The sequence below is a fragment of the Callorhinchus milii genome, unplaced genomic scaffold (genome assembly GCF_018977255.1).
Source record: "Callorhinchus milii isolate IMCB2004 unplaced genomic scaffold, IMCB_Cmil_1.0 Scaffold24, whole genome shotgun sequence".
Classification (NCBI taxonomy): Eukaryota; Metazoa; Chordata; class Chondrichthyes; order Chimaeriformes; family Callorhinchidae; genus Callorhinchus; species Callorhinchus milii.
The window spans coordinates 4,001,753-4,016,284 of NW_024704765.1; the positions used below are offsets into that span (position 1 = coordinate 4,001,753).

The 14,532-nt window shown below is 53.9% G+C and overlaps 1 protein-coding gene across 1 annotated transcript; it reads right to left on the minus strand.

Annotated features, from left to right (window-relative positions):
- Nucleotides 1-2,027: 2,027 nt before the first annotated feature.
- On the minus strand, nt 2,028-10,705 carry si:ch211-112c15.8 (tumor necrosis factor receptor superfamily member 1A). Its single transcript, XM_042343780.1, has 10 exons — nt 10,658-10,705; nt 5,447-5,684; nt 4,760-4,888; nt 4,057-4,206; nt 3,797-3,860; nt 3,450-3,520; nt 2,918-3,019; nt 2,723-2,763; nt 2,481-2,568; nt 2,028-2,326 (listed from the first exon to the last, which is right to left on the minus strand). The coding sequence occupies exons 1-10, from the start codon at nt 10,685-10,687 to the stop codon at nt 2,028-2,030; spliced, it is 1,212 nt and encodes a 403-aa protein (XP_042199714.1). The 5' UTR covers nt 10,688-10,705.
- Between the last annotated feature and the right edge of the window lie 3,827 nt (nt 10,706-14,532).

Genomic DNA, 14,532 nt, shown 5'->3' on the forward strand with positions numbered 1-14,532 from the left:
GAGGACGTCCCAAGGCGCTGGACAGGCAGCGATTCGGACCTGAGCTGAGGGTCGTGGTGGAGGGCGGGGAGGGAGAAGCAAGGAGATCGAAAGCACGATCAGAGGAGGGTCTTGAGGTGGGTCTTGAAGGTGGCGAGGGAGGGGGCGAGATGGGAGCGTCTGCGGGATGGAGTTCCAGAGGGTGGGGGCAGAGTGGCGGAAGGCCCGCCCGCCGATAGAGGGGGGAGCAAAGCGGGGGATGTGAAGCAGCCTGGAGCCCGCTGAGCAGACAGAGCAAACAGGATGGTAGGGGATTAGGAAGTCAAAGAGGTAGGGGGGAGCAAGACCATGGAGGGCTTTGAAGGTGAGGTCCAGGATCTTGAACTGTATCCTCTGTGTGATGGGAAGCCAGTGGAGTTGGGCGAGGAGGGGGGTGATAGGGTCACGGAGCCTAGTGCAGGAGAGGACACGGGCTGCAGAGTTCTGGATGATCTACAGTTCATGGAGGGAGGAGTTGGGGAGGCCGACAAGCAGTGAGTTTGCATAGTCGAACCTCGAAATAATGAAGGCGTATACGAATGAGGGTTTCGCCGCTTTCTGTGTGAGAGTCACGGAGGCGGGTAATGTTGCGGAGGTGGGGGAAGGCAGAGCGGGTCATGGCATGGGGTAGAAAGGATAGTTGAGGGTTGAACAAGACCTCAAGGTTCCAAACTGCCTTAGCAAGATTGAGTGTGCAACCACGGATGGTGATACTGTCAGAGCTCTGAGGAACGCTGCGCAAGACAGTGCGGGGGCTAGAGGAGAAACCGTTTGAAGAGATGAAGTGCAGGTGGTGTGAGAAGTACGATCTGAACCAATCAAGGACAGAGCCGTGGAGGTTGAGGTGAAAGGAGAGGCGGTGGATGAGGATAGAGTGGTCGACGGTGTCAAAGGCAGCAGAGAGGTCAAGGAGGCTGAGGAGGCAGAGGGAAATGTCATTTGTCACTTTGACCAGGGCAGTGTCTGTGCTGTGGGCAGCACGGAAATCCGATTGGAGGGGTTCAAGAAGGGAAGGAGAGGAAGGAGCGAAGCTGAGAAGCAACAACTTGTTCCAGGTCCTTGGAGAGACCTTCCCTCACCTTTTTAGAGGATTTTAATATAAAAACAAAAAAAAATGTGATGGAGGCAATATTGTTCAAACATCTTGAAGAGAGTCGCGTGGACATTATGTCCGTACGACAATTACAACTATAATAATCCTTGCATTTGCTATAGCACCTTATCACATCTTCGAGATGTCTCAAAGCACTTCACATGACACACTGTAAAGTGTAGTGACTGTGTATTTTGTGGGCCAAACGCGGCAGCAGTGTCCCATAAACAGTCGTGGATTGATTGACCAAATTAGTATTATTTCTTTCTGAAGGGATGATTCCCTCCAGAAAATGATCTGCCAATCGACTTAACAACCCGTGGAGTTTGTGACTGAATTTGTAGGCGATTCACACACACAATCTCCCTAGAGAATTGGGGCCAGGACCTTGGACATGGTTACACAGCGAAGGTGAGGGGTGGGGAGGTTTGGCACATTGCACATATGTGCTGTGCCGGCTCTGACTATCATCCTCCTCTCAGCCCCTCCAACCCAAGAGCTCAGAATCTTATTCCATTGACATCAGGTGCCGTCTCCTGCAGTGGACATTAAATAGTGTGACGATGGCGCTGGGAAACCTGACAACCGGGGATGCTGCTGGCATGAAGCGTTTGAACCTCGGCTTCTCTCACCTGAAGTTCAGCACTTGGTCCCACGGCTCGCTCAATGCCGGGAGCCGGGAATGACCTGTGGAGCACAGGGGTGGTGGTTTGGCACGACGATACGGGGGTGGGGTATGCAAGGGGGAAAGGGCACAGGTGGGGGAGGTCTTAAATTGGAACAAACCACAAATAAATATTTCTGTATCGATGGGTTTGTGCGTTCTACCCACGTCGTCTTGTCCCCCAAATCATGTTCGGTCCTTGCCCCGCTCTCACTGCCCCTCCACCCATGTTGCCCGGGGCTGGTGATGGGCTCAGGGCAGGAGGCCAGGCTGGTGTTGGAGCTGCCCCTGTAGCTGCTGTGCACAGCCTGCGAGGCCCATGCCCTCCAGCGTGTTGAAGACCAGCTGCAGCGAGGCATTGGCCTGTTGGCCCCAGCAGCGCAGCATCTCATATTGCTGGTCCCTGAACAGCAACACGTCCATCTGCACTCGCTCAATGTCACAGTCCTTCAGCTCCAACAGACGCACAAACTCCTTCCACCTCCGCACAGGCACCACGTTAATGATCTCGTACAGCGCTCGCCCCTCCGCAAGCCCCGGACATAGGCCAGCTACAAACAAACCAGTCACACAGCGCGGGTTAGAGACAGAGTAATGCTCCCTCTGCACTACCCATCCACATCAGGGTTAGAGACTGAGTAAAGCTCCCTCTACACTGTCCATTCCCACTCCCAGGTCAGGGTTAGAGACAGTGATGCGCCTCACCTTTGGAATCCAGCTCCTGTGGTGGTGACTGACTGTTGTAGTTATTGTTGTTAGTCGGGAACTCAGGTTTTTGGTTCAGATCCACAAACTGGAGAGAGAACCATTAAACAGAGAGCATCAACGCCTGTCAGCATGGTGAGCGAGTATGGGCACGGGCTGCGATGGTACCGGCAGGGGGCACAGGCGGGGGAGTGGGGCATAGGCGGGCAGGGGAGGAAATCGAGTGTGGGCGACAGACTCACCATCTGCTTCTCGATACCCTTACAATCGCCTTCTTCCATCACTGAGAATGAGAAACACGGGGTCACTTGGGAGCTGCTGGGATTGACATGGAAAGCACAGACTGACCGGAGTCAGAGACAGAGAGGGCGGGACTGAGACAGAGGGCGGGGTGGGAGGGTGGGGCCAAGACAGGAGGGTGGGGCTGAGCATTATACCTGGGATTGTGAAAGGCTCCTGTGGCACCCTCTGTCTCTGGCTGCAGACCACCAATAAAACGAGAAAGACGATCACAGGCAGCAATCCCGCCGGCACCCACACTAACAACAACAACAACACAGTACATTTACACGGCGCCTTTCACATCAGGAGGACATCCCAAGGCACTGGACAATCAGGGGTTTGCACCCGAGTTGGGGTTTGGGATCAGGAGAGGTGGAGGGCAGGGAGGTTAGGGGTGGGAGTGTGACCGAATGCGCGGTCAAAGAGAAGGGTCTTGAGATGGGCATTCAAGGAGGTGGGTGGGGGAGGGGTGGGGGGTTTGGGGGTGGCGGAGGGCCTCCAAACACAGACACACAGAGTCAGAAAGGTGTCTGGACAGCGTTCAGAAGCGGGACCCCCTCACTGAAGAAGAGACACTGAGACCAATTGCCAGCCGACTGGGGCAAGTGTGCGGCAGGACTCAGGCGGGTGGAAGCTCTGTACGTCCCCGCTCGCTGCCCGTTAGTTTGCCCCTTCCCCTCCCGGTACCTTTCAGTCCTAGATTCTCCTTAGGCACTTCAGGATCTTCAGGGGGACTCGTGGCAATCACGCACTGCTGCCTGTCACAGGATTTCACAGTCACCAACTCACATTCACTGAACAGTCTCCGCAGTGTCAGAACCAGAAACAAACAGAAGGTAGCGCAAGCGAGCAGCACTCATCACATCGATTCCTTCCCGTGTCAGCGACAGCACGGGTTACACACAGAGTAACGCTCCCTCTACACTGCGCTTCCACCCTCCCAGGTCAAGGTTCAAGACACAGTAAAGCCCCCTCTACACTGCGCGTCCACACTCCCAGGTCAGCCACAGCACGAGTCAGACAGCAAAACTTACTGGTCACTGTTCATTTGATATCCGGGGAGACAATCTCCACAGCTCGTGTCCGCTCTGTCTGAACCTGCGGAGTGAAAGCCATAATTATAATAATCCTTGAGTTTGATCATCACGTCTTCGAGACGTCCTCAAATCCCTTCACAGGATAGACTGTGAAGTCTAACGTTTAGTGACTAATATCTTGTGGGTGAAAAGTGATGGTAAACAGCCTTGGCCCCACTCCCAACCCAGGTCCCATCCCCAGCCCCACTATGACTCACAGGTGATGGTGACTTGTCGCTGGAGGCACGAGGTGCAGCTCAGGCAGCGGAAATTTTGACAGCGTTCATGGTCACAATTTTGATATTTGCCCTTGGGGCAACCGCAGACAGTGTCATTAGTCGAGGTGCAGTTTTTGATAACCTGGTGTTCTGGGGACAACATGTCAGCTCATCAACCACAGCTCGTTGTGTCACAGACACAGAAAGAGCGAGAGAGAGACACACACAGAGACAGAGAGAGAGAAGCACACAGAGAGAGCGAGACACACACAGACAGACATAGAGAGAGAAATACACACACATAAAGACACAGAGGGATAGAGAGAGACAGACACACACACAGACAGAAAGACGCACTCGCACGCACATGGAGGCAGAGAGAGAGAGAAACAAACACATAGACAGAGAGAGGCACACACATAGATACAGAGAGAGAGAGACACAGGTACACAGAGAGACACACACACACACATAGAGACAGACACACAGAGATACACATACACATAGAGACAGACACACAGAGATACACATACACATAGAGACGGAGAGAGAGGCACACATACACCAATTCACACTCACACAGAGAGAAAGACACATACACAGACACACAGAGAGACACACACAGACACACAGAGAGACACACACAGACAGAGAGACACACACAGACATGCGCGCACACACTGACCCACAGAGAGGCAGTTACCAGAATCACAGCTTCTGCAACGTCTACACTTCTTTTCGTAGTTGGGGTGGGCGATGTAGGTCTCACTGAGACATGGCTTGCATTGGGCAGGGCCACCTGGCTGGTCGCAAGAGGCCACCCAGTAATAACCTGAAACACACAGTCACTATCGCCACCTGTGCTCAGCCCCGCCCTGACACAACCCCACTCTTCACCAGCCCCGCCCTGACACAACCCTTCACCAGCCCCAACCCCATCCTGCCCCCACTCCAAACAGCCCTGCCCCCTGACATAACCCCACCCCAATGAGCCCCACCTTGACACAGCCCTGCTCTGACCAGCCCCACCCTACCCCCTGCCCCCCAAACCAGCCCCATCGTGTCCCCTGTCCTTCACCAGACCCACCCTGACCCTGCTCTTCACCAGACCCACCCTGACCCTGCCCCCCAACCAGCCCCACAGTGCCCCCACCACCCCCGCCAACCAGCCCAGCCGTGCCCCCACCCCCCCGCCAACCAGCCCCACCGTGCCCCCACCCCTCCCCGCCAACCAGCCCAGCCGTGTCTTCTGCCCTTCACCACACCCACCCCGACCCTGCCCCCCAACCAGCCCTACCCTGACCCAGCCCCAGTGGGTGTGTATGGGGGTGTGTGTGTGTGAGCTGGGGGATAGGAATGAGGGGTGGGGTGAGGGTGCGGAGTTGCCCACCTGTCAGGCACATCATGCAGCACCTGCCCGATGCCTGGTCATAATATTGATTGTCCTGACATATCTGTGGGCTGTGTCTCTCCTGCCGTCGCTCGCTCCTCTCCAGCTTGGCTCTGTCCCTCTTTCTCCACTGTGTAGAATTCCCGGGATGTTTCCCAGCAGAGGTTTCCCACGCTCCCCCGGCTTCCCGGGATGTCTGGCTGGAGCCGGAGCCGGTGGCGGGGTCGCCAGCACAAACCTGTGGCCAGGGTCAGCAAAGGTCAGCACAGGTCAGTGAGCGTCGCACATGGGACCAAGTAATTTAATAATATATCATTGCATTTGATTTAGTGCCACATCACGTCTTTGAGACGTCTTAAAGTGCTTCATAGAATATACTGTAAAGCGTAGTGACGGTATATTTTGTGGGCGAAACGCAGCAGCCAATTGCGACAGCAGTATTCCACAAACAGTTGTAGATTGCGTGACCAAATTATTATTTTTTATAAGGGATTATTCCCCACCTTCCTATTTTCTAGGGTTCCTATATACTGCTGGGTGTGCAGAGTCACGTGGAGTAAGGAGACTTGCCTAATGTTTTGCCCTGGTCGGGAATTGAACCCAGGTCTCAAGGTCACAGGTTTTAGAGAATACAGTTCAAGATCCTGGTCCTCACCTTCAAAGCCCTCTATAGTCTTGCTCCCCACTACCTCTGCGACCTTCTAACCCTCTACCATGCTCCGGTCTGCTTCACCCGTGTTGTTCGCCCCACTATTGGCGGGCGAGCCTTCTGCTACTCTGTCCCCACCTTCCGGAACTCTATCCCGCAGTCGCTCTGCCTCGCCCCCTCCCTTTGCCTCCTTCAAGACCCATCTCAAAACTCTCCTCTTCGACTTTGCTGTCGATCACCCTGCTTCACCCCTGCTCTCCACCCTCCCCGATCCCGACCCCAGGTCCAGCGCCTTGGGACATCCTCCCGACATGAAAGGCGCTATACAAACGTAACTTTGTTGCTGCTGTTGTTGTCTCTCGCTTGCGAGGCTCTAATCACTAAGCTACGGGTCTGCAAAGTGACAACAACCGGAAAAATAACCGGGTACCGCTACCGGAAACCTCACCAGCATCCAGGGGTGTGGAGCGGGAGACACACGCTGGCACACACACCGTCACATTCACACACACTGTCACACTCATGGCTGATCTGTACCTCAACTCCAGTTACCCGCCTTTGCCCCATATCCCTTGATACTCTGACCTAACAAATATCTATCCACCTCAGTCTTGAAACCTGGAATGGATCCTTGATCAGATTGAAACAAGAAAGAGCTCAGTCTTCCCATTCACATACACACACAGCACCCCCCCCCCCCCCCCCCACACACACACACACACACAGAGCATTGGGAACAGGCGTCAGAGGGACTTTATGATGGGTGACAATCAGACCCAGACATCACCACGTCTTCTCCATCCCTTAGCCACCGGCCATCAGTGCTGCCCACGCATCCTACACACCGCGTAACTGTTCCTCTACACTGTCCATCCACACTCCCAAATCAGGGTTAGAGACACAGTAAAGCTCCCTCTACACTGTGCGTCCACACTCCCAGGTCAGGGTTAGAGTCACAATAAATTACTGTTCAATCACTGTGTGATTGTAGAAATATGCTTCGATTGTGAAGAAGTTGTTGGTTTATCAGGAGGATTTCCGTCTCTTGTGGAACACAACTTTGTTGAATCAGCATTACAAGAACTTATCAAAAGATCCTGATTTACAGATAGATAAATGGATTTAATTGCGCAAATGAGGCGTGTTTTGCACACAAAACACACATTTACTTCACTTTACAGTGCATCCTGTGAAATGCTTGGGACGTCCTTTCGAAGTAAAAGACATTGAGTTATTAATGTGATAACTGGTTAGTGCATCAAAACCTCTGTCGCCTGGTCCCCCCCCTCCCACCCCTCAACCCCTGACACATCGCTACCCGCTCAAACATTGGACTAAAAACCATCGACCACAGATGGTCCACTTGATTCTGGACATTTCTTCACCTTACCTTTCCCCCCACCCCCACTGGAGGATAGTAGTCAGATAGTATCAGCAGGAAATAAACTAAAGTATCTGCTGCACTGAAACTCTGGGGGTGAAGAATGTGTCGTTTCATAATAGATTCAATAATTTTATTTACACATTAAAATTTTCCATTCACTCCCACACCTGGGCAACAAGTACAGGCAGTAGACATGGCCAGGCAGTACAGTACAGTGTTGCCTAATCAGCCGTGTTAAGATTCTCCGGACATCACACTCATGCTGTGTGGTGCTCCGGTCAGTGTCCAGGGTCCTGGAGGCCGTGCAGAGGAGAGCAGCGAGGATAACCACTAATAATAATCCTGCCTTATAATGCTTCGAGACACCTCAAAGCGCTTCACTGTATACTGCAAAGTGTAGTGACTGTATATCTTGTGGGTCTGGTGAGTATGTTAGCAACCTCCTGCCTGGCAAGTGGCCCCAAACCCCACCCCAAGCACTATACTCCAACCCCCTTTTTCTGTGAAAACCCTGAGTCCCTATCAGGGGCCGGAGTGAATGCTGAACACTGAGTCACACATTCATCACCGCAACAAAACATCTGATACACAGCGCCCTCCATCCTCACCGCCTTCACTGACATTTAATATCAACTCAACACCTTGTGGGCTGGTGTCTGTCGCCGGGACCTTCTCAAATACAGCCTTTGATTACGCTAACGCAGCACTGCAAAGTAGGTCATAACATCTCTCTCTGCCTTGTGGCGGCTCTGCCTTAAGCACTTCGAGATGTCATCTGGCTTGAAAGGTAATATATGAATGCAAGTTGTTGTTGTCATTGTCACCAGCTTGGTCACAGCAGCTCATTGAGCACTCCTCCCACTGGCTCACTCATCCTTCCCTCTTCATACATTCCTCACACTGGGTATGTGACTTCCCCCACCCCCTCAGCGATTAAGCTAACCTCAATAGAAAACGCCAGGGGATGGGCAGTGTTTAACACAGCACACACACACACACACACACGCTCGCGCGCGCGCGCTAGGGGGATGGACACTCTCTAACACAGCACATGTACGATTCACTCGAAGCGGCACAAATTTCCTTCTATTTATAAGTATTTCCGTGTGGTTCTAATTTGCTCCCATTTGCTTTTACACCTGGCCTGGCCTCCGCACCCTGGGGCGTGGGTCCCCAGGCCCTGGGGCCCCCAATACCCTCGCAAGTGGCCTTTGTCCATGTGTGAGTGTCGGCTGAGCCATGCGATCGTAGAGGGCATGACAGCCGAGCGTGACCTCTCCCCACCCGGTTGTCTCACACACACACACACATGTCCAACCAGACGAGGCTGCTTTGGGAATGGACCAGGAGCGCAAAATGCACCTGGAGGGCCTCCCTCCAGCAGAGTCCTGACCTGATTCGTTAACAGAGGGAAACGGGTCGAAGTCACTTGTGGACTGGCGCGGTGTGTTGAGGAAGTTTAATCCTTTCACTTCTCCAGAGTCGGCCACAGCCAAGAAACACTGAAACCCGAAACACAGCACAGGAACAGCAGAGAGCTTGTGGCTAATGGAGGCGGCCGCAGGTTCGGGGACACACCCGGCCCAACCGGGCGCACCCCCCCACCCCCTCGTCACTCATTCAGGCCCCGCCTGTGGTGTAAGGGCACGCACATCCAACACGACAATAAGCCTCACGTTTCGTCCAGCGCCTTTCACGTCTCAACAGGCGTCAGAGGATTCACTGTGCAGTGTAGTGACTGTGTACTCTGCAGTTTGTCCAGTGTTTTATTTGACACGCTCGCTGCCCGGCCTTGAGGGTGGAGTGAATGACCCACTGTGTGGGATTGAGTGACGCTGTTTCTGATCCTTTAAACCCAAACTCGGGCAACAGCCAAACAATCAAACTAACAATTACACCCCCTCCCCACCACCACTCAACGCACCCATTGCCCCCCCCAGTCACTCACCCACTGCCCCCCCCCCCTCCCATGGCTCTCCAGTCACTCACCCACTGCCCCCCCCCCCTCCCATGGCTCTCCCAGTCACTCACCCACTGCGCCCCCCCCCCTCTCCCCAGTCCCCAGTCACTCACCCATGGCTCTCCCAGTCACTCACGCACTGCCCGCCCCCCCCCCAGTCACTCACCCATGGCTCTCCCAGTCGTCCCCCACAATCACTCACCCACTGCCCCCCCCAGTCACTCACTAACTGTTCCCCCCAGTCACTCACCCACTGCCCCCACCAGTCACTCACCCACTGCCCCCCCCCAGTAACTCACTCACTGTTCCCCCCAGTCACTCACCCCTGCCCTCCCAGTCACTCACTCACTCACTGCCCTCCCAGTCACTCACTCACTCACTGTCCCCCAGTCACTCACTCACTCACTGCCCCCCAGTCACTCACTCACTCACTCACTCACTGCCCCCCAGTCACTCACTCACTGACCCCCGGTCACTCATTCACTGCCCGCCCAGTCACTTATTCACTGTTCCCCCCAATCACTCACCCACTACCCCCCCACAGTCACTCACCCACTGCTCCCCCCACCGTCACTGTTCTCCCCATTCTCACTCACTGTTCCCCCCAGTCACTCACCCACTGCCCCCCCACAGTCACTCACCCACTGCCCCCCCAGTCACTCATTCACTCACTGCTCCCCCAGTCACTCACTCACTGCCCCCCCAGTCACTCACTCACCCACTAGCCCCCCCCAAAGTCACTCACCCACTGCCCCCCCCAGTCACTCACTCACTGTTCCCCCCCAGTCACTCACCCACTGCCCCCCCCAGTCACTCACCCACTGCCCCCCCAGTCACTCACCCACTGCCCCCCCCAGTCACTCACCCACTGCCCCCACAGTCACTCACCCACTGCCCCCCCAGTCACTCACCCATTGCCCCCCACAGTCACTCACCCACTGCCCCCCCCAGTCACTCACCCATTGCCCCCCACAGTCACTCACCCACTGCCCCCCCACTGCCCCCACAGTCACTCACTCACTGCCCCCCCACAGTCACTCACAAAAAGCCCCCCCCCCACTGCCCCCACAGCCCCCCCCACTGCCCCCCCCACTGCCCCCACTGCCCCCCCACTGCCCTACAGTCACTCACCCACTGCCCCCACTGCCCCCCCCACTGCCCCCACTGCCCCCCCCCCACTGCCCCACTGCCCCCCCCACTGCCCCTACAGTCACTCACCCACAGGCAGAGCCACACAGCGACCCTCATCGGCACAGTCTCCGGGAAGGGAAATGTTCGGGTTTCGCTGAATTAACTCCGGAGTCGAGAGGAGGAAACGCGTCTCGGAAACTCCTCATATCATCAACCGCACCGCGTGCGGGGGTGTGGGGGGGGGAGGGGGGTGTGGGGGGGGGGAAGGGGGGTGTGGGGGGGGAGGGGGGTGTGGGGGGGGAGGGGGTGTGGGGGGGGGGAGGGGGGGAGGGGGGTGTGGGGGGTGGGAGGGGGGGAGGGGGGGTGTGGGGGGGGAGGGGGGTGTGGGGGGGGAGGGGGGTGTGGGGGGGTGTGTGGGGGGGGGAGGGGGGTGTGGGGGGGGTGTGGGGGGGGAGGGGGGTGTGGGGGGGGGGAGGGGGTGTGGGGGGGGGGAGGGGGTGTGGGGGGGGGAGGGGGGTGTGGGGGGGTGTGTGGGGGGGGGGAAGGGGGGTGTGGGGGGGGAGGGGGGTGTGGGGGGGGTGTGGGGGGGAGTGGCCCCGCCCCGAGCCACTCGGGGCAAAATGGACTGTTTTTTGGGGGGAATAATCCCTTTCAATTTTTTTTAAAAAAATAATAATTTGGTCCCTCAGTCCGCGGCGGTTTGCGGTGACGCCGCTGTGCGCAATCGGCCGCCGGGTTTCGCCCACAGAACATACAGTCAATTCACTTTACAGTGTGTCCTGTGAAGCGCTTTGAGACGTCTCGGACACGCGATAAGGACCAATATCAAATTCAAGGATTGTTGTTATTATTTGACATAGCGCCTTATCAGGTCTTTGAGGCGTCTTAATGTGCTTCACAGTGTACTGCAAAGTGTAGTGACCAAATACACAGTTGATGGCGCACAGCACTGTCCCACAAACTGAGCGATCGAATTAATATTTTTTAAAAAAAATTTGAGAAGGGATTATTACTCCCGAAAAGCGAACCGCCAATCGACTAACAACTGGGTTCCTACTTACTGCTGCTTACTGCTGGGTAAGAGCCGTGGGGAGAGAGGAAACTTGCCTAACTTTTCGCCCTCCCGGGAGTTGAACCCAGGTCTTCTCACTTGTGAGACGAGCGCTCCAACCACTGAGCTACAGGGCTCCATGTGGGGATGGATGTGGACAGGGATGAAGATTCCTAATTGCTCTCACACACAAACATTCTCCCACTTACATCACAACAATGACAACAATAAATGACATTTACACAGCGCCTTTCGGGTCGGGAGGACTGGACAGTCCCAAGGTGCCGGACAGTCAGGGATTTGGACCTGAGCTGGGGGTTGTGATCAGGAGGGATACTTAAATAGCTGTCCAATGTGGTCTCCTCTCTGATCAGCTTTGCTCAGGACTTATCTCACATCTCTATGTTTAAGGAAAATCGCTCCTGGTTCTCTTCCTCCCCCTGAATAAAAGAATCGCTTCAGCCAAATATTGTTTGCAAGAAATTTAATGTCCGGGTGGTCGGGGGGGGGGGAGCAGGTCATGATCGATCGCCTTCATTCAATCCCTTGGGGCTGGAACCTGACGCTGTGTGAAGTGGTTTTGCCATTAACAGGCTGACCGCGACATTCAATAAAACATTAAACGCATTTTACACAATAAACACAGAAAGCTCAATAAATATGAAACTTTATACATAAGAAAGAAAACATTGTTATGGTTTAATTAAAGATGACCAGACAGCGTTGGGAAGAGCGCTGACATCAGCCTGCCTCTGAGCTTAGTCAGTGAGCGTTAGGGGATCGGGCCATTGCCTCCTGTTCCCCATCCCCCATCCACTTGTGGTGACTCAGGAACTGGCCACAACAGTTCCAGCTCGTCTCCAGGTTCATGTCCGTGCTCCACTCCCACCCCCAACCGTGGAATCTGTGCTTCTTGGGCTTATGTGATAACCCCCAAAATGTCTGACACTCGCGGATACCCATCACCGTGCTTACAGAGGATCCAAACCAGACAGAGTGAGTGCTGGCCAGCTACAGTAGAAATTTCGCTGTGTCTGGAATGGAATGCAAACTCTCTTCCCTGGAGGGATACGCACCCTGCTTACTTATCATAATAATCCTTTCATTTGATTTAGCACCTCATCACGTCTTTGAGACGTCTCAAAACGCTTCACAGCATATACTGTAACGTGAATTGACTATATTTTGTGGGCAAAACACGGGAGCCAATTGCGCACAGCAGTATCCCACAAACGGTCGTGGATTGGAGAGCGCTTAATTCTGGTGAGTATCAGGCACAGGTGGGGTGGTGAGAGGGCTTGGGGAACCCCATGTCTGTCGGTGACTGATTGGCCCAGCACAGACAGAACAAGTCGCGGAGTAAAGCTTTTCCCAAACGGTTACGGATTCCGCTAAGGGCCAGCATCGGTTCTTTTCTTTTTTTAAAAAAAAAATCAGATCTTTTCCCCGGGTAGATTTGAAGCCTTACTTGCGATGTGCAATTCCTGAATTCCTTCGTTCTCTTCCCTCAAAAGGTTTAAGATTTCACCGGGATGAAATCACTGACTGTCGGGCTCGCACACCTGCCCGGCACACAGGCACCCCCGCTCCTTCCCAGCCCCTGGAAGTCCGAATCCAGGCGACTCCAGGCTGCAGATTGCACCAATTCCCTCACAAATAGCCCCTCTCTCTCTCTGAGCCCCCGGGCAACAGCCACCACTTCTGGTGCCACTTTGTCGCAACACTTCTCAGAGTTCACGTTGGGTTTTGTCAGAAACTCTCACATCCCATCACCCGTTACACTTCCCTGTGTGAGAGAGAAAATGGACACATCAGCTCCCAACAAAAACAACTTGCAACAAAAAAGTAGTGTTTATAATTAGTGATGATTTATAATTAATCATTTTTATAATTACTAATTTATAATAATTTACAATAGTTAATTATAATTAATAATTTACAACTAATGATTAATTATAATTAATCATTTATAGTTAATTATAATTAATAATAAATAATAATCCATGACTGTTTGTGGAACACGGCTGTGCTCAATTGTCTGCCGTGTTTTGCCCACAAAATGCAGTCTCTACACTTTACAGTATATCCTGTGAAGCTCTATGAGACGTCTCAGCAACGTGATAATGCGCTATATCAAATGCAAGGATTATTATTATTATTACAAGCACAAATTACATTTGTATAGAGAGCCTTTCACGTCCAAGGCGCTGAAACTAGTCTCTGTACAAACCAGATACATAAGTGCCGCGGCTGCCTGGAATTGTCATCACTGATTATCTGCCGCACGTCTGACATATTTAGAACTTGCTGAGGTTGCATCAATCACAAATATAGCACCTCATATAACACCTCCAGCAGAAAACACCCAGAGATTGTGACAAGCTTTCTATCCACCCCCTACACAGTACAGATCCCCCCCTCTCTCCCACCCCAAAGGGTGGTTTTGGTCAGTCAGGCGTCTGACACAAACAGAAACGTATCACAGTTTCCAAACCAGTTAGGGCCACCTGACCCGTCAGGGCTTTGGCTTACAGGGTTAACAGGAGCTGAGCAGGATGACTCCCTGCCCCCAGTAACTGGTCTGCCCTTCCAGGTCCTGCCGATGAGCCAGGCTGGGCTGTGCTGTGGGCCTTTCTGGTTCAGGAACCAGACTAGAGACCGGCACAGATTGTGGGCTCAATTCCATTGCCAAACACTTGACCTTGGAGCTAGACCTTGGAGAGCAGTACAGCGCAGATCAATATAAAGCTGAGAGCATTGCCATGTCCAGGCGCAGGTCACACACACACACACGTCCGAGGCATGGCCGTATGTGCACAGCCACGGAACAGGCAGTAAGCGGTCACTCACGATGCGGTCAGTGTGGAGTTCAGCAGCAGTGTAGTCCGGATTCGGTGTAACTGTGCCAGCG